General features: G+C 39.5%; 1 protein-coding gene across 2 annotated transcripts in view; it reads left to right on the top strand.

Annotated features, from left to right (window-relative positions):
• The window catches only part of TTC39C (tetratricopeptide repeat domain 39C), a 109,529-nt gene extending 88,234 nt beyond the window's left edge, over positions 1–21,295 (top strand). The window contains exons 1-9 of one of the 2 annotated variants that reach the window (XM_035718850.2): positions 4,165–4,260; positions 4,416–4,509; positions 7,770–7,877; positions 11,115–11,224; positions 12,251–12,374; positions 17,332–17,429; positions 18,521–18,625; positions 19,913–19,951; positions 20,756–21,295. In XM_035718850.2, coding sequence (XP_035574743.1) covers positions 4,180–4,260; positions 4,416–4,509; positions 7,770–7,877; positions 11,115–11,224; positions 12,251–12,374; positions 17,332–17,429; positions 18,521–18,625; positions 19,913–19,951; positions 20,756–20,845 — 849 coding nt within the window. In that variant the 5' untranslated portion in view covers positions 4,165–4,179 and the 3' untranslated portion in view covers positions 20,846–21,295. Of the gene's footprint in view, positions 1–4,164; positions 4,261–4,415; positions 4,510–7,769; positions 7,878–11,114; positions 11,225–12,250; positions 12,375–17,331; positions 17,430–18,520; positions 18,626–19,912; positions 19,952–20,755 lie in introns of those variants that run through there. The other variant, XM_025429299.3, reaches the window with a different exon arrangement.
• The last annotated feature ends 2,709 nt before the right edge of the window (positions 21,296–24,004 follow it).

Raw genomic sequence — 24,004 nt, 5'->3', positions numbered from 1 at the left:
AGGGCTTATTTCAAAGAGGTGAGCATGGTTCGGCATGAGGAAATGTCTTTCTATTATAAACTGCATTAAGGAGGTAATTGATAAAACCATCACTAGGTATCCAAATGGCATTTATTGAAATCCACTTTGAAAACCAAACTATTAGCAAATTAGAAATAGAAAGGGAATTTCATTTGGTAAAGATGGCATCTACTAAAAACGTGCTGCAAACTATACTTAATGGTGGAGCATTAGAACATCTTCGTGAAAGACAGGCATAAAGCAAGGGTGCATGTGGTTTGCTAATAGTATCTTAACTAATAGTTCTCACCAATTAAAGAAGTCTCTTGTAGAGGAAAAGACAACACTATCCATTATTTGCAAATGATTTGAATATTGTGCCCCAGAAATCCAAGAGGAAACGTTTTTAAAAATCATATGAGAATTCATGAGTAGAATGTGACATATGCAAAAATCAACTTCCAGAGTTTTCCTACACACTAGCAACATTCAGTCAAGGTAAAATGGAGGAACAAGTCTTGAGGATAGTTGCCGCAACTAAAGCACAGAGGAATACAGCTATCAAGAAAGGTGTCCTGAATGACTGAAAAAACACACTGTATCTCTGTAGTAATGAAGCAGTAGCTATACACTGTGCTGATTTTATTTTATTTTTTATTTTTTATTTTTTTACTGTGCTGATTTTAATTTGGTAACAAATATGCTCCACTTAATTTGGCCAAGAATTGTGCTTGTGTTTCCCACGGCTTCCTCTGGAAGCAGATAATGCTTGCCGACATTATTTCCTCATTTTACCAGTGAGGAACCTGAGACCTCAGGTAGTTTCTGTGATACAGAGTGTCTGTGCAATAATTCTCCAGGCAAAGGCTTTGATGATACTTGACCTCCAATTTTTTGGATCCCTGGCTGTTTCATACTAGCCTGTTTCCTGTATTCTCTTCAGCTCAGCATATATGTAGTTCCTCCAAAACTTAAACTGTGAATCAGGTATCAAATTGAGGACAATTCTTCCTTCTCTGTTATGTTGTGGATATTATAATTTATAGCAAAAAAATTCCTACTAGATCATTTTTATTTTAAATTACCTTGATGAAGGGGCACCTGGGTGGCTCACTGGTTTAAGCGTCCGACTCTTGATTTCAGCTCAGGTCATGATCTCAGGGTTGTGAGATCCAGCCCTGAGTTGCACTAGTGCTGGGCATAGAGCCTGCTTGATTCTCTCTCCCTCTCCCTCTGTCCCTCCCCACCTCACTCCTGCTCACCCTCTTCATGCACATGCATTCTCCAAAAAAATAATAATTAAATAAAATTAAATAAAAAATTATTTTGGTGAAAACGAAGGGGAAATCTATTTTCACTGTTTTAATGGCTAGTCATTGGAATTCTTTAATGAGTAATCAGGCTAGAACTGGAATTAACTTTGTAGTTATGCTTATTACTCTTGGGATAATATTGTTAGGCTCCATAATGATCTCCATCCCTTCTAGTTCCATCAGATGGCTTATAACAAACAGAAGGGGGGCAGTGGTACTTTCTTCACAGTTTTAATTTTGAAAGTAATCCCCTGTACTCACTTCCTAAGGCCATGAAATAAATCATCGTAGACTTAGTGGCTTAAAACAGCAGACATGATTAATCTCATACAGCTCTGGAGGTCACAATTCCAGAATCTATTTCACTGGCTGAAATCAAAGTGATTGGGGGTGGAGGCTCTGGAGGCTGGGAGGACAGTCCATTTCCTGCCTTTTGTGGGCTCTAGTGGCTCTTGGGCTTGAGGCTGCATCTCCAGTCTGTGACTCTGTGATCACACTGCCTCCTCTGTGTGTGTCAGCTCTCTCTCTGCCTGCCTCTTATCAGGACACTTGTGATTGCATTGAGGGCCCACCCAGATAATCCAGGATACTCTCCCCATCTCAAAGCCCTTAGTGTAATCATACCTTTATATGCTCTTCCGGAAGAAAGCATATTCTAGAGGCAATCAAAGCAGAGTGAATACTACCCTATTGCTAGCTTGTTGACCTTGACCAAACCACTTCACTTCTTTGAATTTTGGTTTCTCCATTTGAAAATGAAACTAATACATGCCAGCCTCAGATTCTTTTTGAAAGGGCTAAGAGAAACAATGTTGATTGAATTGCTTGCTTTTTTTTTTTTTCTTTCCTAAACTTCCTTTTAAAATTCTGTTCTGATTTGTCTTTGTAGCTCAAGCCAATACTACCTCAGGCACTTAGTAGGTGCCCACTAATTAACATTCACAAGTAGTTTTTGGTCATTTGCAGGGCAGTGTGGCATTGCATTGTCATGCAGTGTACCCGCCACTGGACACAGCTTGCGGACGATGGCTCATCCAGAAATATTCTGTGTGTGATCATTGAGCGTCAGGAAATTAGACCTTAGAGATGCATGCAAAGAAGAACCCCTAACACTATGGTTTCATGCAAATACGCTAAGATGAGTGCATGTATGCCTCAGGGAAAGAACTGCTGATCTAGAAAGACAGTGCCACCTAACTTACTCTGCAACATGCTTGTGGGCACGTGTGCACACACATACATAGCATACAAGATTGATTTTTGCATTAAAAAAATTGTTTTCACCTCTTTGGGACCTTGGTGGCGGTGTACTTATAGCCCAGTGTGAATGTCTGACAGGGTTGGGGCCTGTTCTCACATTCCCTCTACCTAGATGTTAACCTCCTTGAGAACAGGAATCACTGATGTGGAGATGTGTGTCCTTAGCCTTTGTGGATGGTGATAAGGGATTCAACACTACAGTCCGAACCATTCTGGCAAAATGAAACATTACGATGGAGCATGAACAGAGTTATTGATCCACCCAGGGCCTTGGTTAATGAGTTGTTTGGCTTATGGTGCTTTGGAATCACAGGCTGTCCTAAGGCTCTCCCTGACTCATCAGTGTGGCGTGTGGCATCCAAGAGGCCTCACACAGTGACCATGCATCACTGAAGGAGCCAAGGAATGTGGTAGCCTTTCTTCTATGGTGCTTTCACCCCTGCCTGGCCATGTGGGTGAGAAGAGGCAGAAAGGGCACTGGCAAGGGGATGGCCAGGGAGCAACAGAGAGGGCACATAGGGAAGCCCAGGGAGGGCTGGGTGGAGCAGAGGGAGCTGAGTGCCAGCTGTGGGGGCAGGGCACAGCCCTGGACATGAATCATGGAGAGCAGGGTATATCTCATTTTTAGGGCATTTAGGATTTATATTTATTAACACCTATCATTGCTGTATTTAGGATTGAATTTGATGCTTTTTAGGTGCTCTGGCATGAAGTTGGCAGACTTTGAAAGGGGTCTTTGGTGGAAAGAAATATTAAATGTATTTAGTCAGAAGTAAGAACAGTCATTGGAGAGTCTGTTGGGATCTGGACAGTGCCAGATGAATGCAAAAGTCAGACGTGAGGGTTAGTAGAGGAGATGTGATGACCAGGAGCAACCAGATAAAGCATTTTGGATACGGAATCCTACGGGTGACTGTAGGACAGAGAGAGAGTGGGTCACAGAGCAGAGAGCATGCTGAGGGCAGCCTAAAAGAGGCTTCACACAGTCACTCAGGACTGACCAGGGTCTTCCTGGCCTGGGGCAGGTCCAGACACCTCATTTCATTGTACTTCACTTTATTGCACTTTATAGACATTGGATTTTTTTTTACAAATTGAAGGTTTGTGGCAACCCTGTATTAAAAGTCTGTTGGCAGCTTTTTTCCAACAGCATTTGCTCACTTCATGTCTCTGAGTCCCATTTTGGTAATCCTTAGAGTATTTCAAACTTTTTCATTATTGTTATATTAGTGGTGATCTGTGATTACAACTTGCTGAAAGCTCAGACAATAAAGTTTTTTTTTTTAAATTAAGGTATGTACACTGTTTTTTAGACACAATGCTATTGCACACTTAATAGACTATAGGATAGTATAAGCATAACTTTTGTATGCACTGGAAAACCAGAAAATTCCTCTGACTTGCTTTATTGCAATATTCACTTATTGTTGTGTGGAACTGAAGCTGTGGTTCTCTCCGAGGTACGCCTGTTGTATACACCAGAGGGTGAATTATAGTCCCTGTCCGTGTAGAACCTATTTGGTAAGAAGGGGCTGGATTTGCAATTACGGTTACAGTTGAGCAAAGTCCTGTGGCACAAGTCTGAAGAGTGTGCTCTAGGAGGTGAATGGGAACTAAGCCCTCACTGGAGGAATTTCCTACTAGAGCAAAAGAAGTGCTCTGTGCTGCGGTTCATCTCACAACTGAGGTGAATTGGAATGTTCCAGAAATTTTGATATCATACTCTTCTGTGCTTTTAATCTGTTTAAATAACTGTTAAGGAAGAAGAGGCTTTGGAATTAGGATGATGGTAATGTTAATGACAGATTTTAGCCAGTAACTCTATTTTCATTTTTTCTTTAGTGTCAAATCAACAGTGCCTTGACTTCTTTCCATACGGCTTTGGAACTTGCGGTAGATCAGAGAGAAATCCAACACGTCTGTCTGTATGAAATTGGTAAATATGAAATGTCTGTCTAGCTTCTTGTAATGAAATGGCATTAATGCATTCAACTGATGTCCAGCTGGATGTCCAGCTTCCTGTTGTGAGTCTTAATGCATTCTTGTGCACGTCTGTATTATTAATGCTATTCACTTTGGATTTTTGTAAAATGCTTGCTGCCTTTTGTGATAATAAGACTGTTAGGACAAGCAATGATGCTTATCTCAGTGTTTGTCACTACTGCTTTAGAATTTATTCATTCCTTACAACATTTTGATTTTAAGATGATAGGTCATGTTAAAGGAGTTGACTAAAACTCATTTTTTTAAAAGATTTTTATTTATTCATAGAGACACACAGAGAGAGGCAGAGACATAGGCAGAGGCTCCCTGTGAGGAGCCTGATGTGGGACTCGATCCCTGGACCAGGATCATGCCCTGAGCCAAAGCAGATGCTCAACCACTGAGCCACCCAGGCGTCCCAGATAAAACTCATTTGTAACTACTTTATCTGACTGCACATTAGAATCCAAAACTATGCTTTCCTTCCCTTCCTTCCCATTCCAGTGTTTACCTGGGAAGAGAAATATGGCCTGGGAGAGAGTTGGGCATGTGGGCTCAGTCCCAGCCCTTCCACTGACTAGCTCAGAGGCCTGGGAAAAGTTACGTAAGCCTCGTGGTTGCCATGAGTGTTGAGAAGTGCCTGTCCTAGCTGTGGTGAGGTTCAGATGAAGTAGGAATGAGCACCAGGTGGGATGCCCAGCACACAAAAGGCCCTCCACATGTGTCAGCTCCTTCCTTATGCTTCTCCCCTCCTGCAGATAAGTTTATAAGCAGCCATGGAAATACATATTTGCTTACAGCTTTCTCCTTCTTGTCCCAAAGTTGTTACTATGAATTTTTTGCTGACTGTACTAAAATTCTCCTGTCCTGTTATTTTAGCAATTCCGTAATCTTTTTATATAGCAGTTGCTCTATCATGCTGAGGAGAATCAACACACAGTTGGGTTTGAAACAGTAATGAAAAAAAAATGGAAAAAAAAAACAGTAATGATACAATATAATAAGGGGTTCATGCTGTTAGGGTTTCAGCCCAGTATGACAAGGTTACGTCATACAGAACCTAGAAAGGGAATAGAAGAACCAGAGAATGGAAAAATGATGAGGTAGGGATGCAATCAGTGGGAAAATTGGAACTCCAAGGTCCTCTGCAGAGAAGGGAAGAAGAAATGGGGAATGCTTAGGAGGCATTTGCCACCTGTCAGGTCAAGACCCTGTGATGCTTGCCATTTGTTTATCTGCTGTGGTCATAATTTTGTGTCAGGGTTTTATTTATTTATTCATGAGAGACACAGAGAGAGGCAGAGACATAGGCAGAGAGAGAAGCAGGCTCCTTGTAGAGAGCCTGATGTGGGACTCGATCCTCAGACCAGGATTATGCCCTGAGCTGAAGGCAGATGCTCAACCACTGAGCCACTCAGGCGTCCCTCTTCTTGAATACTTTTAGATTTTTTTTTTTTTTAAAGTACAAGCTTAAAGATTGGGAACTTCCCGGTAAAATAATACTGTGTTTTAAGCACCTGTTATGGTTTAGAGAGAAGAGCTGAAGTAGAATCCAATGGAAAATAGATTTTTATGTCATCAACCCTGGTGGAGCTCTGGGTAACAGCTATAATGTAGGATGGAATATATTTCAAAGAACTCGAATTAACACCTAGATTTGGTGGCCTTTTTTGTTCTTAAGACATTGTTGCCTTTTTTTTCCTCACACTTTTATTGAGTATAATTGACATACAATATATTAGTTTTAAGTTGTGTGACATGACCATTTGATACCTGCCTGTATTGCAAAGTGATGATGATGGCCTCTTTTGCACCATTTCAAGGTCTGTGGCAGGATGGAGGGTTACACCTGAAGGAGGCTTGGAAATGATCAAAACCTAAAGCTTATAAGGCTTAGGAAGGTCAATGCAAGAAAGAGCAGTCATAACTCAGGCTTCTTCTGCACTTTCTGTGTCCCCTCCACCTCTACTTCACATTTAACTCTTCATAAGATGGACACAATTAGCCCCAATCTTTACTATAAACTATGTCAACTTCATATCCTATCTCATAGAATTTGACATTGGATTTTCTAGTAGTGTGGATCCCTCTCATCCCTCTACTTCAAAGGCAGATCCAAGGTGATACAAATACTTCACGATACACCAGATACCAGAATCTATTATGGAGTGATACTGGGGACAGGAGAGAGCAGTGGCCTTCACTCCTGGGCTTTTTCCTCTCAGTAGCTCTGTGGCCTTGAGCAAGTCACCAATCTCTACAGGCCTTAGATTTTCTCCTTGGTAAAATTATGCCATCACCACCCTCGGAAGCCCCTAGTAGAATTAGAATCATATCATGTGCCTGGCATAGGGCTTGACACATGGAAGGGCTTAGGCAATGGAAGGTAAATTTCTAAAAACTAAGATAGAATTCCTCACATTCTCGTGGCTGCCACTCTTTACCGGAAGGCCTGTCTCATGGTGTATTGATCCAGGAAAGATGTTTCTGAGCTCTGCTGTCAACCTGCAGAGGAAAGGCAGGCAAGTACTTAGTTTCTTACTGGCTTGTCTCCACTTCTCACAGGGTTTGAGAATTAATAGTAATCATTAAGGAGCTCCGTGAGTGCTTGAAGACTTTTTGAGGTAGTCACTATATGCAGTCTAATGATATTTTGCTTCTTTTTCTGTGTCTGTGCCTGCTCTTGGAGAAGTTCTGCTGCACTTAGATTAATCTTACAACCCAAATTGGAGTGTAGGAGACAGATTATTTTCATAGGAATCTTTATGTTTCGCAATACTGCTGGGGTTTTTTTGTTTTGTTTTGTTTTGTTTTGTTTTGTTTTTGTTTTTTGTTAAGATTTGAGAGGAGGAGGGGCAGAGGAAGAGGGAGACTGAGTCTTAAGCAAAGCCTAATGCAGGGCTGAATCTCATAACCCTGAGATCATTCATGACCTGAGCTGAAACAAGAGTCAGTCACTCAACCAACTGCCCCCCCGGGGTGTCCCCCACTCTACTGCTTCTGTACTGCTTAATGAGTTGTGAAATCAGAAGTGCCTTGTCATACTCAGAATATCACCCTGAAAATACTTACGAGACAGAAGACCATCTTTAGGTTTTCAGGTAGTGTACGCGCAGTACTCAGACAAAGAATCAGCAGTATCAGATTCCCAGCTTAAAGATGGGGTGTAAATCGCTACCTTAGGGTCCCATACTAAAAATCTCTCTTTCATAGGTTGGTGCAGCATGATAGAGCTGAATTTCAAGGATGCGTTTGATTCCTTTGAGAGGCTAAAAAACGAGTCCAGGTGGTCCCAGTGCTATTATGCCTATTTAACTGCGGGTGAGTAGCCCATTTGTACCCTGAGTTCTGTCTGCCACACACGTTGGCCAATGGGAGGACGATGGGAGGATGATGGCAGGAGGATGTGGTGTTCTCCTTGCTCACTTCCCCCCAGGATGTTAATGTTTTGTACAACTGAGTAATACAGCGTTTCCGGACCCAGCCGAACACTGCAGTTCTGCACACCAGCTCCCCATCTGGGCTGTTGGTCACATGCTCTGTCCTGAAAATGCTTTATTATAATTGTGAAGCTTTCTGTGCATTTTGCCCTAAGCAGCCTCAGCTTACCCTATTCCTTTGCTTTCTACAATATGGTTTTTAGTCTTTGAGAATTTAAACAATTTTTAGGGAATTTAACATGTCTCTGAAATTGTGTTAATATTTCTGTTTGGATTGTTAGTGCCCTGGTAACAAAGCTGCCTAGATTTTGAGTAGTCAGCTCCAAACTTGTTTTACCTATTAACCTTGTTAGATTTACAGTGTGGTTTTGCAGAGCATGAGGTATTTGAACATCATTTGGCAGGAACACCTGTAATTGCCAATATGAATGAGCGGTTGGCTTTTTGTCCTCTCATCAGAAGATGAAGATGTGCTGCCACCTGGTGGACGAAAGGGTTGTCTGTGCCCCGAGGTACCTTACTTGCCATCATTATGTACCCAGTGGCTGGCTGTACGTTTTCTGCCTCTAATGGTGACCTCTCCTTGTCCAGCCATATAAGTGATTCTTTTACTTAAAGTTCAAGACTAATCCAAACATAATTTAAAGTTTTAAGTATCTCCTTATTTCTCTATTTGGATTTAGTGAAATATTTCCTGTCATTCCAATCCCTTAAGTGATCTATTTAAAAATGAGAGAATTAACAGTTGCATGTCCTGGATGTTCAAAAACTGCCGTCCATTAGGAATCAGTTTGAAATCCCTTTATACCCACACTCTTTACTGTAATCCCCACAGGGCACCCGTTTTTGTAAGGCTCTGTAGCTGATGTTTGAGTGGATTATTTTCAGGATGCTGGTTAGGCTGCTGTGTTTCACACCTTAAGAGTTGTATAGAACTCACATGCCTCTCAGATGACAGTGGCAGCTATTTACTGAGTGGCCTCCGTGTGCCCAGCACATTGAGGAGTGGGTGAACTGAAAAGCAGAGGTCTTCACGACAACCCAGCAATTGGTTGTTAATGTGTTATGGACTCACGCAGTCAGTTGTGGGCAGCTGTTTCTTTTTTAATCTTTGTTGAGCATAGAACACAAACAAATGTACAGTGCAGCTGTGTAGAGGAGCATTTATTCTCCAAATACTGGAAATCCCAGGATCATAACATGCTGTAGGAGCTGATAGAGCATGAAAGCTTAGTCTCTGCCTTTGCTAAGGGGGTTTTGTGCAGATGGCAGGATGTGTCAAGAGCTCCACCAGAAAGAGTTCATGAGAAAGGGATGGCTCGCTTCTGTTGTGCTATCAGCCATTTTGCAAGAGCTGCCATTCGAGTTGGCCCTAAAGGTACATGTTGACAGGCAGAGATGGGAGGGGCACTCGGAGATCAGAAACACTGCCACCAGGGGCTTAGTTTCTTGTACTGTTCAGTTGTAGTAGAATGTATGTAACATAAAATCTACCACCTTAACTGTACTAAGCCTTCAGTTCAGTGGCATTACATCCATGCACATTGTTATACAACCATCATCACCATCCGTCTCTTTTTTTAAATTATGCGACTCTAGGGGGTCCAAGAGGCAGAGCCAGGGCCACCGGCCACTGCCTAAAGCTTGTCCGCGGCCCCCATAAAAAAATTATGCGACTCTGTAAGAACTTTATGAATCATCTGAGGATAACCTCAGGCTTAGATGCCACAGACATTACTCTTGTTCATGGGCTTACTGTGTGACCTTAGGCAAGTCTTTTGGCTTTCTTGAACCTTAACCTTACCCTAATCTATAGCCTGATGGGTTGGCCTACAAAACAATCACCACATTTCCTTTTGGTTTTGAAATGCTATAGCTGTGAGGGATGAGGTTATCTTGGACAGATTCAGACCACCACCTCTGTCTGGACCAGGGCTGCTTCCCTAACTGGGAACATGGTTGTGTTTCCCTTGAACATTCAGCTTAATCCCTCATCCTCCCAGTAGAAAATCATCTGCCTCTCCTGTCACCTTTACATCCACAGCCTTCTCAAAATCTTGGTGCTTCTGCCTCTTTGGCCTTGCCAACAGCTCTCCATCCTCTGAAAGGCGATGGCCCCATGCTCTGCTTGGCCAAGCCCCAAACCGTGAATAGAGGACCACCTAGTTTTAGGATCGCTCAAATAAAGGAGCAACTAGCAATAGACCTCCCATCTGGGGATTGAAAAACAATAGGTCCCAAAGACAACATCTAATTAAAAATTGATAGAAACAGATTCAGTGCCATTGGAGTTGAGAAGAGAATGACAGAGAGCAGTTGGTAAAGTTTCACCTTCAAAGATGAAGCAAAGGAAATATGATTTAAGTCTTTGCCTGGGGATTGGGATAGGATGAAGATTGTGTGCAGACTATGAAAATCTTATCATCCTCCAGGGCTCAGCCTTACTCCTAGATCCTTAAGATTTTTCTGATCACTCTAAAGAGAAATGATCTCTTCTTTTCCTGAGCTTTTCCAAAAGCACTTTGGTTTTCCTACCCTTGAGGCTCTTATCATCATATACACTGTAGCTATGGGACTATGTGTATATCTTATTTCTCCAGCTGAAATGGACATTTCAGGTTTAAACATGTGTTTCTTCTTCACATTCTTGCTGGTGAGTTGTAGGTGGTAGGTGGCCAATGAACATGTGTAAGACTAATTTCATGACTTTCTTTCCAGGCACAGGGATATCCTCCACCCATCGTGAAACTTCATGATATTCTTGGTTCCTTGCTGTTCTTTCTTAGATTCCTTTTGAGTCCACTTTTCTGAGCATGTGGGCTCCTGCTAGACTCTACACTTTGATAATAGCTGGGACTTTTGTCACATCTAAGACTATTGCCCAACATGAGGACTAGGACCGTGGTTTTCCTATATGTCCCCACAAAGCTCCAGGAACCCAGTTTGCTGGGAAATAGTTGTTGAATTTGTGGCATAACAATCAACAGGATGGTGCAGGCCTTTGTGTAACAATCTTTAGAAACATGTGCTCCCATTTTTTCTTTGGTAACATTTTCCAAGTACCATCAACCATATTTTTCCCCTGATGCTTAAGGAGTACAACAGTGGTTTCTTACAGTTTGTCAGGGAGCCACTGGTGATGTGGACGGGGCCCAGATAGTCTTCAAAGAAGTTCAGAAACTCTTCAAAAGGAAAAATAATCAGATTGAACAATTCTCAGTGAAAAAGGTATGTTGGAGCCAATTTATCTGGTGTGTTATTTATGATGGGAATTTGTAACTGATGCCACCTCGGACAGGTTTTAGGAAATCCTCATCAAAGCTGGCAACTGACTTGCCATGCAGTATGCACTTTGCCACTATGGAGGAAATTTACTCCCATGGTCATAATTCTCCTTTGAGTGTAAAGTGCTTGTTTTGCTGCACACGATTAAAGCAGTTGTTACTTGTTTGACTGGGTGCACACATGATAGACCATGCAGAGCTAATGAGCCTATCCAGAGAGGAAAAGCATCTTTCTAAAGAGAGAGGATTTCAGAAGAATAGAAATTGTCAGAATCTAGGCAAGAGATAAATGGACTATTGGTTCTCAATCTAGTGAACACACCACATTTTGACTTAATCAGCAACAAAAGTATGTATCAGATTTACCAGTAGAAAGGCCCAGGACTGTAGGGACAAAGTCCCTGATTTATTCTACACTTTTAAAAATAAAAGTTAGCCGAATTACTGTGGGTCACATGACAACTTGTCATATCCTGAATTTTCCATGATTTTAGTTTGTTTTTAACAAGTGAACAATTGATGACTTGGTATGAGTATAAACTAGATGGTAATGTGGAATGCCACTGAGACCACAGGGACTGAATAGAAAATTAAAAAGTCAGTAAAACCATAACTAAGAAGCATCTGGTATCACATCTTCCATAAGAACCCATTCCTTATTACTTGTCACCCAACTTTTATAAATTCTTTTGATTAAACTGAAATGAATCCAGTTTGATCCCAAGTTGTCTGAATGCACCCCAGATCTTGATTGTAGATGAAGTTGAATAATGAATGAAAGGCATATCTCCCAATACATGAAAAGTTAGAAAGCAAAATTTTTTTAGAGCTAAGTTCTTATTTCTAGCTTTGTTGAAGGGAGGTTGTTCATGTCAAACATGATTCATACATTTTTTACTGTCTCCCAAGGATATGTTTTTATTTGAATTTGTTTGCCCAAACTTAGCCTGCTTCTTCTACCCACTTGCAGGCAGAGAGGTTTCGGAAACAAGCTCCAACCAGAGCGCTCTGTGTGCTGGCCTCCATCGAAGTGCTGTACCTGTGGAAAGCCCTTCCCAACTGTTCCTTCCCCAACCTGCAGAGGATGAGTCAAGGTAAAAATAAAACTATACACGTCAGCTGGTTCCTTCGGTTGCTCATGAATGTTCGCTGATTCAGATCTGTTGTTCTTGGATGGACGGTGTAGTGATGAAGAACGTTACTTAGGTGATAGGCGTAGGCAGCACCAGAATGTATGGACATGTCCACATTGTTAGTGGTGTGTGGCGAGGCACGCGATGCCCTAAGCATCACTGACTGTATAGCCCTGGGGGTTGCTGAAAGCATACATTTTGTTTCTAACAAAAGCCCTTTGTTGCATATAGGTTTGATTCACATGTATTAAAATGCACAGATATTAAGTATATGGTTCACTGGGTTTTGGCAAATATATACATGCTGGCGTACACCAACCACCACAGTGAAGCTCCGGAACATTTCCAGCACCCTTGTAATTTCCCTTGTGCACCTTGTTGGTCAGTCCCCACCCCAAGGCAACCACTGTTCTGACTTCTCTCTCCCACAGATTACTTTTGCCTGTCCTTGAACTTCATATAAGTTCAGACCATGTGTAATTTTTATTGCTTGGCTTCCTTTTTTTGGCATAGGATCTGTGGGAGTGATCTGTGTTATAGCCTATATCACTGTTCATTCTTTCCACTCGCTGAGTGGCACTCCAGCATCTGGCTATATCTGCACCACACTATTTATTCTTTCTCCTATTAATGGACATTTGATTTGTTTCTGGTTTTTTAGCTATCATGAGTAGAGCTGCTACAAACATAAGTATACAATATAAGTGTGCCTGACTGCTGTGTGGACATCCTGTCCTCATTTCACTGGAGTAAATACCTAGGAGTATAACTAGAAGCCTAGATTTTTTGATTCATGTATTAAAACAAAACAAAACAAAACATAACATAGGACCAGGGCACCTGGATGGCTCAGTTGGCTATGCATGTCTTCAGCTCAGGACATGATCTCAGAGTCCTGGGATGGAGCCCAGGAGCTCCGTGTCGGACTCCCTGCTTGGCAAGGAGTCTGCTTCTCCCTCTGACCCTCCCCCCAATCATGCTCACTTGCTGTCTCTCAAATAAATAAGTAAAATCGAGAGAGAGAGAGAGAGAGAGAGAAGCATAGAACCATACATTATGATAAATATAGTCTTCATAAAGTCATTTTTCTTAAAGCTGTAGGAAAAATTCACAGAAAGAATAAACTAAATCTTCAAGCAAAATAAAGCTTTATTGGTTATTAATGAAATATTGTAGCATTTTTTAAAAGGCTTAATAGCAGACATTTGATGCCATCAAATGTGGCATACTGTTTAGTTTGGTCTATACTGCTTTCTAAGTAAGTAGGAAAGGCGACAATATTGTCATAGCCATTTTATAAATGAGGAAACTAAAACTCAGAACAGTTACATGACATGCCCAGCTCCAATCAGAACAGGTGTCGCCGTTACTGGTCTGAGAGAAGCACATTGAGTGACAGAGCTTTATCCTCTCCTACAGCTTCCTCTTCAGGAGCATGAAGAGATTTATGTCATATAGCTAGAAGTACAATTGCAGCATGAGACTGTTATGTTAAAAACACATACATCCAAAAAATGATTTTATAGAAATGTACTCTTATTCACATATATGCTGCCCTTTTTCAAAAGGGGTTTAATATTAATATTTGGACTTAAAACTGGTTTGTTAGTCATTGAAGAAAATTCATCAGATTTCTCCACAATCACACTTTTTGATCAAATAAAGAATATTATCCATTGTATCACATACTTTTATCATCAGACTTCCTTGTAGGCACCTTTTGCTTATTCCCTTCCCCCAAAAGAGGTCTCCCCTCAAAGGTAAAAACTTTTGTCAATGTTGATATTCTAGAGATCAAAGGAATACATCTCCAAAGGAAGCTGTGTGCAGAGGCCCTGTAATTGGAGTATGTAACCCTTCTAAAGGGCATTGCTTGAAAGAAAACAGAATTTTCTTGGATACACAAGTTCTGCTATGTCCATTTCAAAAGGATATGCATAATTTTAAACCCATCCCTAGTTGTTGATACAAGCATGGAATATCTACCAATATCTAACTCAAAGGAACAATACAGAATTTTAAGTATTCTTTGTAATGCACAATTGCAAGATCCTGTAGAGATAATTCAGACACAAATGCAAATATCAAATAGGCAATAATCTGCAGCCACAAGAACGATTATCACCTAATGTGACTACATATTCTTGGAACCCCTTTCCAGGTATCGAAATAAAGAGCAAAGATGTGGTCATAGGGAAAGGGAGGCTCTTGAGTAAACATGATATAATTCTTTATTAAAGAATTAATATAATATTATTATATATAAATATATATATCTTTGTTAAAGATATAAATTAAATATAAATTATAAAAAATATAAATTATATCTTTGTTAAATATTAGTCCAGTTTTGAGATTGTTTTGATCTTTGTTAAAGATATAAATTAAATATAAATTATAAAAATATAAATTATATCTTTGTTAAATATTAGTCCAGTTTTGAGATTGATTAGTTTCTATCATTCCCCAGAGTTAAGCAGCAATAATCCAAATCTCTTCAGCTGTATAAAGTGCAGAGATATTTATAGAGAAACAGTTAAGTTCTAGAAAAAACTGTTAGTGGATGGTTAATTTAATGCCCACCCAGCTTTGTGCATTCAGCTTCTCAGAGTCCCCATCTGCAGCTCCCTTCATGAGCAGATTCCCTTCATGAGTTGGATTTTCACATCCTTGTCTTATGCTTTTATTCATAGCCCTTCCTCCATCCATCCTCCCCTATGCACCACATTCTTCCTCTGCATTTTATTTATTTATTTATTTAGAGAGAGGGAACACAAACAGGGGGAGGGGCAGACAGAGAAGGAGAAGCAAGCTCCTTGCTGAGTAGGGAGCCCAACATGGGGCTTGATCCCAGAACCATGAGATAATGACCTGAACCAAAGGTAGATGCTCAACCAACTGAGCACCCCTGGTGCCCTTCCTCTGTATTTTAAAGATGTTTCTATATATCCTCAGCACAGTGCCCAGAGTGATCCTATTAAACTGTTGCATGTCATTTTGCAGCTTAGAACCCTCTGTTGTTTCATCTTGTTTAAAGTAAATGTCCAAATCCATTCAGGGGGCTACAATGTTCTGTGATCTGTCCACCACCTGCTCCTACCCCATTGCCTCTCACTGCTCTTCCCCCTTGCTCACCAGGCTCCAGCCACACTCATTACTGTTCTTGAACACACTAGGTACATGCTGGCCCCAGTGCCTTTGCAGTTTCTCTTCTTTCTGCCTGCAAATGCTCTTCTAAACATCCACATGGCTCCTTCACTCATTTCCTTCAGGTCTTTACTCAAATACCATCTTTTCATTGAGGCTTAAACTATACCTTTCTGACATACATGCATACCTCCATCCCCCATCCTGACTTTATTTTTTGCCTTAGCACTAACACTTCTTTATTTTACTGATTTGTCCTTTGTATCATCTATTTTGTCACTGCTGTATTCCAAGCAAGCACCTAGAAGTGCCTAGCATGTGGATTTTCAGTTTATATTGAGTGAATGAGTACATGCATGAGTGTTCCCCTTTCCTTGACACTATTTCCTTAAAATCTTTTTTTAAAGATTTACTTATTTATTTTAGGGGGAGGGACAGAGGGAAAAGAGAATCTTTTTTTTTTTTTTTTTTGAAAAGAGAATCTTAAGTAGATTCTGTGTTGAGCATGGAGTCTGAGACCATGACCACAGATGGAAACCAAGAGTCAGATACGTAACCCACTGCAGTATCCAGGCACCGCCTGGGGTCTTTTTATGTGGAGGTATTCTCAGCCTAGCTTTTTGAGGCAGCTTCTGCTTTTATAGGTTCAGACTCTATTGTTAACATTTACCTTTTTGCTACTTGCCAAACTCTTTCAATTACTTGTTTTGGAACTTTGAACATTTATGTGTATATAAATATATATGCATACACACAAATTTATGTGTGTGTGTGTGTATGTATATATGTGTGTGTGTATATACACACACACACTTAAAAAGTCTTCCCAAATCTCAATATCTCTACTGGTCCATAGAAACAGTTACTTCCTTTCCTCTTCTGTTAGCTCCACTATGTTTCCAATTTCCCTTTTTCATTTCCTTGGAAAACTTCTGTAACCTTCCTCCTATATGTGTGCCCATTCTGCACAGGAGATGGCAAGCTTCTTGAAGTGGAGGGATCACGTCTGGTCTCTCCTCAGTGACCAGTGCAGTGCATCAGTACAAACATATGAAGGTGCCCACTGTATGGCTTTTGACAGTAGTATAGAATTCTTTGAAGTACTTTTTAGAGTACTTTTAGGTTCATAGCAAAACTGAGCACAAAGTACAGAGAGTTTCCACATGCCACACCCTTCACTACCGGGTACACACAGCTTCCCTGGCCATCAGCATCCCCCACCTGATTGATAACGTTTGTTACAGCCAGAGAACCAACACTGACACACCTCTAGGATTTAGTTGTACATTAGGATTCACTCTTTGTTTTGTACATTCTGTGTGATTTGACAAATATGTAGTAACCTATATCCACTCTTAGAGGCAGTATCATATGCAATAGTTTGCCCTAAAAGTCTTCTGTCTTCCATCTGTTCCTCCCACCCCCTGGCCTCTGGCAACCACTGATCTTTTATAGCCTCAATAGTTTTGTCTTTACCAGTGTCCTATAGTTGAAATCATACGGTCTGTAGCCTTTCAGATTGGTGTCTTGTTCTTAGTAACGATATGATGTAATTTTGAGTCTTCTTGTTGCTATGACATTTGATATCTTTGCCTTTCTTTGAATAGGGATGAATAAGAATACTGGATCAGAAAAAGGAACCTTCTGAGTGTCAGGGGGCAGGATCTTGAATGGTGAATAGGTCACTAAACAATGAAATACTGAACTCTTGATGATATTTAAGAAATTAAGTGAATGTGTATGCTTTCTGCTCTTTTCACTTCTCTTTAAGCTTGCCACGAAGTGGATGATTCATCTGTTGTTGGATTAAAGTATTTGCTTCTTGGTGCCATACACAAATGTCTAGGAAACTCAGAAGATGCTGTTCAGGTAAACCGTTCACTGCTGTTGTTTCAGCTAAGGAAAACAAACTGTGAAGACCTGTATGTGTGCTTAGGAATAAGAAAAATGAAAAATGCATTGAACAGAACTAAACCTCTCCCTTTGAAGTGTGAGCTCTGGCCCCTATGCTGATACAGGTCATCTTCTCAGATGCCAGAAGTTGATGATGGTTAATGGTAGTTTTTAATGTAACTTCAGATTTTTAGAATACTTCTTTACATACAGGCTTCTTTTCTGGCACTAGCTACTCATCAAAGATGACAGGCTCATTTGGAGGAGAAGGAAATGAGGATGCAGACAGTTTTAAAGGAACAGAATGAAACTTCATAGTTAGAGAAATACAAAAATGATCAGGTGTGTCCACGTGTTCACTTTTCCAGTCTCTGTAACTATAGATTATTGATGCAGCACTGGAGGTAACGTCTAGAAAGTTAGTGTAGGCTCTTCTGGGTACACATTCATTATTTTCAAATATACTTGGGAGGGATTTTTCTGAGGCTTTTGTGTGGTTGGATGTTTTGAGGTATACCCTGGTGTTATTCTGATTACTTGTTGAAAGAGTTTATGTACAGTAGTAGGGGCCTTTGACTTTTAAATCCTAGAGTGTTGATGCACTTGTATTATAATTTTAAATTTTTCAGTGTAGGGTCGTAATAGTTATTATACAGCTCTAAAAAGCCTATTTTAAATCACTTTCTTAGGTATCAGCAAGCAAAATGTGTGTCAAGAGATGGTTCTTGGCTTGCAGGCTTTCTGTTTGAAATATTAAAATGGTATGTTCAGACTTTGAGATCAGATAAAGATGTTTTTGACAATACAATCAATAGAGGCTAGTGTGTCAACTGGAGAACTAAGTAACACAAATTGAGCTGACTGATGGGTAGCGTAGCCTGGAGGCAAGCATGTAGGGGACTTCAAAGTATGGATGAGGATGGAAGGGAAGAAATAAGGATGCAAAGAAAAAGAGAGAAAATCTGATCTAGAATACAGAAATAACTACCCCCTTCTGCCTCCTAAAGATAGGATGAACCTTAGGTAAGGAAGTAAGTTAATCCTGATAATATTTGTATTATTTTCAGTTTTTCCAGCGAGCTGTTAAAGATGAGTTGTGTCGTCAGAATAACTTATACGTTCAGCCATATGCTTGCTATGAACTTGGCTGTCTTCTGTTAGACAAACCAGAGGTAAGATCTTACCTATTTCTTAAATGATGTTCCTCAGCAAAAAAAAAATGTACAAAATGTACAAGTAAGAAGGCACAAAGCATCATCCTTCATTTCAAGTCAGTTGATTAAACATAGTGGGGTTTTTGTTTTCCTTGATTTCATGTAGAATGAATCCAAGAAGCTACTAATTCTGTCTTAATGTGTTGAATGAGGTCATTTCTTTTCTGGAATTAGAAGTATAAATGTAGCTTTTTGGACCAAAACTCATTTGAGGGGGAAATCACTGCCTTTTTTAGGATGGTATGAGATATGCTATAGGGCAGCTTATTCAGAAGAACATGAGATTGCATTATGGTTCCAGTTCTCCATTTACTTTGTGTAAGATACTGGTTAACCACATACCTTCCTCCTAAAAATGTAAGACAGGATAAAAAAATACCTGCCTTTCCAAGTTAATTGAGATTATGGTGAGAATAAATGAGGAAGATGTGATGATTGATTGCTTCAAAACTTTTAGAATATCATAAATTTGACAATTACTATTGTGTATTTAAGTACACTGCAGTTTTGTTAAAAAAATACCAACTATATTTGCTTGATACTTTCTTTTAGAAGCTCAGTTACATAATACTAGCTTTGTAAAATTATGATTTTTAGTAAATCCAATTCCACTATAAAATATATGTACTCTCTAAAAGTTGAGCTAAATCAACAGAAATATGATTCTAGCCTAAACCTTCGACAGGTAGCCTATCTTGCCAAAGATAGGCTTTTAATTGGTTAGTCTTTTTATTTGAAATTCTAACTTTACGAAAATAGAAAAGGCAAGTCTTGTGAATTTTGGTAGAAAATCCTAGCACTATATTCTTTAAGGAAATTTTTACTTTTAATGCAGCCTTAACATATATACTTAAGATATAACAAGGCTGGTCTGTTTCTTGAAAAATGAAGTTGATTCCTTCAACCAGTAATGCCTTCTAAAGGAGATCTAACTTAATAGTGTCGGGTAAACTTTTTAATGATCATCAATTTTAGGTTGTTCAGTAAGATCTTAAGCTATCACGACTCTTTTTAAGTTGTTCTCTCTTACAGAAGAGTGAGGATCATGCACAGTTCTTTAGCAGTGCCTTGATGCGAACTTACGAGCATCCTTAAAAAAAATGGGGTCATTCAACTTGAATGAGCAGTTCACTCACCTCTGTGTCTACTGGGGATTGTTTCAGTTAACCTGTCCTTTTATGTTTTCTGTTTGAGTATGTATAAATGTAGATATTAAGAGATAATATGTTTTTCTTATATTCATAGACTGTAGGAAGAGGCCGAACTCTACTTCTTCAAGCAAAGGTAAAGACTGCACCTGCCTCTTCCCAGGGGCTTCTTACCCTCTGTTGTATCCACTTAAGTCTGAATTCAAGAAGTTTTGTGAGATGATTGTTCTGATGGATATTTCTGGAAAGAAAAATAATAACTAATTGATTCAGTGATCCATGAGTTTTTCTTTTAAGATTTATTTATCCTAGAGAGAGCGAGACAGAGAGAGAGAGAGAGAGAGAGCGCGAGCGCATGCTTGGGGGAGGGAGGGGCAGAGGAAGAGGAGGAAGAAGAATCTCAAGCAGACTCCCTGCTGAATGCAGACCCTGACGCGGGGCTCAGGCTCAGGACCCTGAGACCATGACCTGAGCCAAAACCAAGAGTCGGATGCCCAACTGACTGAGCCACCCAAGCACTCCCTGATTGCTTGATTTTTAAGTGAAATTTACCAGTATTCTAAAAAACTCATGAAATTGCCCATCTTGCTTTTACAAACACACTTCTTGCTTGAGTGGGAAAATACCTTTTGATTTCATAACTACAATCTCGAACGAAAAATTTCTAATAGCAACTTAGATTGAGCAGAGTTTCAGACTACCATTTCAAGCATACCATGAAGAAAATTTTCCAGAGATAAGCATTAATGACATTCCCCTGGGTGTTAAAAATGAACCCAGAGTTTGAGGTTTGGGAAAGAAGGAAATTGAGTGGATAGGAAGCCATTGGCAGGAGTGTTAGAGATTTTACTTTGGGAAGCACAAAACCTGCAGTTTATCCTGCAGTGTTTCAGAAAGCTTGTCTAATAGAGTCCATAAATATCTTTCTTTGGTCTTACAGGAGGATTTCTCTGGCTACGACTTTGAAAACAGATTGCATGTCCGCATCCACGCTGCTCTGGCTTCTCTGAGGGAACTGGTTCCTCAGTGACAGACACAGGATTCCTGCTCTGACCCTCCCCACCAGGTTCTGCACTTTAAATAAAAGCAGAGGACACAGCTCTTCCGAAGACTGGCTCTTCTTCTGAAAACCACCTGTGCCAGGGGCACATTTTCCCAGTTAGGCTGACATATTAAAGATCTCCTCTTTTAAACATATAGCTAAGAAGTAATAATAATGACGATTCTAGTAATTATAACTAACCACCTGGGGAGAGGGTTAAGTGACCTTGTTCAAACATTTTAGTTTTGTGATTTATTATTTTTAAAATAAAATCAAACTAAATATTCAACTTGTGATATTCTAGGAACGCCTCCCATAAGCACACGTGTGACTGGATAACACTAGGAGGTACCTGGAGAATTATCAACAGTATTATGACACAGCGTTTATATTGTGTTTTGAAAAAAAAATAAAAGTGCTTTCTAGTGTTTTACTTTATCCTCTAACTTGTGAATAGCATAGCACAGATATTTTATCCCCATTGTCTAGACAATGAAACTCAGGCACAAAAAGGCTAATTGATTTTTCCTGTTATCAGTGGAGCGATAACTAGAACACAGATCTCCTGATCACAGATGGAATATTCTTGTTTAAAAAAGTTAATAACCCAGAATTTTTTTTCCTTATTTAAAACACAAATACTCTTTGGCTGAAGTTGTGTCATCAAGAAATACTTATCTTCACATTGTCCATAAAATGTTTCGAAGTAACAAACCCCTTTTTTTCCTCCCTATGAAAGCCAACCAAATAGAAGCCAATAGAATAGTTTCACAACCTAAGGTAGAACTATTTTGCTAGTTTATTAGAAAGGCTAGTCTATAGGCTAGACAGATAATACCTACATTTTAGGAGTTTTTTTTGTGATAAATGGTCTAATTACCAACTTTTGGAAATCTTTTAGCAAATTACTTTGAAAAGGTTATTCTTGAATGAACACGGGGTTTTTTTGCCTCAATATTTGCTGGTGAAGGATTTGCTGGGCTGTTGCCAGGATTTAATCATTTTCTCTTTAGCTCAGGTTATTCTATAAAGGGAGTTCAAAGTTAATTTTTAATCCTTCATTGCTAATTTTTATTGTCATTTAATTTATCTCTTTGTCCAGTACTTCACACCTGTGGTTTGGAAGAGTCTAAATACCTCAGCCACTTAAGAATTTCTGCCATAATTGTGTGACTATCTTGGCTCAGGCTTAAGACGAGACTTTTTAAAATTCATATTGAGCTAAAGAGTGTCCTCTCCGGGTATCATTTATTTACATATCCTTTTAGCTGAAGCACGATCTCATGTGATGTCAGTACTTTAATATTTCTTTTCAAAATAAAACATAGAAGCAGCTAGAATGTTGACAGCCCTAATCTACTTAATCTGGTTTTGAGGAAATAATAATTTCTTTGAAAGAAAGAATTATTCCTCACTGACTTTGACTAAAACTGTATTCATGATTCCTCACTTCCAAAGTGTTTATTCTTTCCTTCTGGTGTGAATCCTGCATGGATTTTTGACACTAGGCAGAGAGAAAAGATGGCTATCTTGCATTCAGTAAATGAGTAGATCTGGAAGCCAAGTAGATGCTTTCTGAAGAGAAGATTTGGTATTAAAAAATATTGGCTCCCTAAACTCCTCAAGGCTTAAGGGAAGAACATCATCAATCTGTTAAATATGGCTCTTACCATTTTGTCCTCTTTGGCTATATCATATGAGGCAAACTTCTCAGTTATGATTGTGGAGCATTCTGCATCCTGAAGCTCTTGCTTATTTGAATTTTACTTTGAATTTGCATCCTGAAGCTCTTGCTCAGCTCATACTTACTTGAATTTTACTATTATTTTCAGCAATAGTTCAAATATTGTTTGAACTATTACTCAGTATTCAAAGATTATATAAAGCCCTGTACTTTAAAATTTAAAAGAAGTTTTTCCTACATTAACTACTTTAAATATTTATTTGTATATCTCTAGAGAGACTTCAGGATTTCAAATAAGTTTGTGTCCACTTCACTTAACTGAAGACAGCTTTACCACACCACTTCAATAGTCAAAGAGGAGGTTTGTTTATAAACAGTCTCCTATGTTTGGTGCAGGATAACCCTTGTGGTTTATGTCCGTTAACAAGGTGGTAGAGTATGGAGATGGGGTGTAGATGATGATTCTAAAGTCTCTAAAATAACAAACCACAGTGCAGGTATATGATACCATTAGACAGACTGAAGTCTGAGTACATTTTTGAGTTGAGTAATTCATGACCTTTTTCTGGCCTGCGTGCCTTGATTTATCCAGCCTGTGAACTGTGATTTGCCTGGAAACTTAGCTTGGTGTAAATTGCTCTTTCCCCCTCTCGGATGAAGAAAATAATCATATAACCGGAACAATTTGCATCTATGTGTGCTTTGTTGGCATCATGCCCTACTTCCCCAGTTCTATTTTGGAGGCTCTCAAATGGATCTTCTAATTTATGAGTGTCAAATGTATTTTTGTATTAGATTTTGCCTATGAGGAGAAAGATCTCTGATGTATATTTATGTACTCTGAACACATTTATAATTTGACACACTTTGGAGGCATGGTCTAATAATGTAATATATGTACCTATGTGGTGAAAACATTTAAGATTTTTTGTTGTTGTTGTTAGGTTAGGGGCCTTTGGATTTTAGCACATGATAGCTAAGTACTTGGCCAAGTGAAGAAGTATTTCAGAGATCATTGAGAATTAGGAATTTATTGTTGCATATTGTACAAGTCAATTATTTATAGAATCTGCACTTTTATATTTCTGCCAGCTAAAAGGACCTATCTGATTTTTAAAATCACATGTATTTCTTTGCTGTATAACTTTCCTAGTCGATTGCTTCCTTAAGCAAATTATAGTGGGAAGTGTACAAATATGGCTCTGTACTTATGAAGATACACATTCATAGTCATGATGTACTGTTTGGTATTTCGTACACTGTTTAGAATGCTGTTGGTGATGTATTTTGTAGGAAAAAAAATGGTTAAGTTCAGATCATCCCAAGAAGACACATAGTAGAGGGAGGAGACTTAGAAGCTAGGAAAAGGAAATCCAGAAAGAAAAGGATGGCGGGTGGTGAGGGTTGGGAGAGGAGAATGGGAAGTTGGTCCCTTCTTCTGTAAAGTGTAAATCATCCAGTGC

This window comes from Canis lupus, chromosome 7, assembly GCF_003254725.2.
Source record: "Canis lupus dingo isolate Sandy chromosome 7, ASM325472v2, whole genome shotgun sequence".
Classification (NCBI taxonomy): domain Eukaryota; kingdom Metazoa; phylum Chordata; class Mammalia; order Carnivora; family Canidae; genus Canis; species Canis lupus.
Note: the sequence above shows the minus strand (reverse complement) of the source record. Positions and strands in the feature narration are given on the sequence as shown.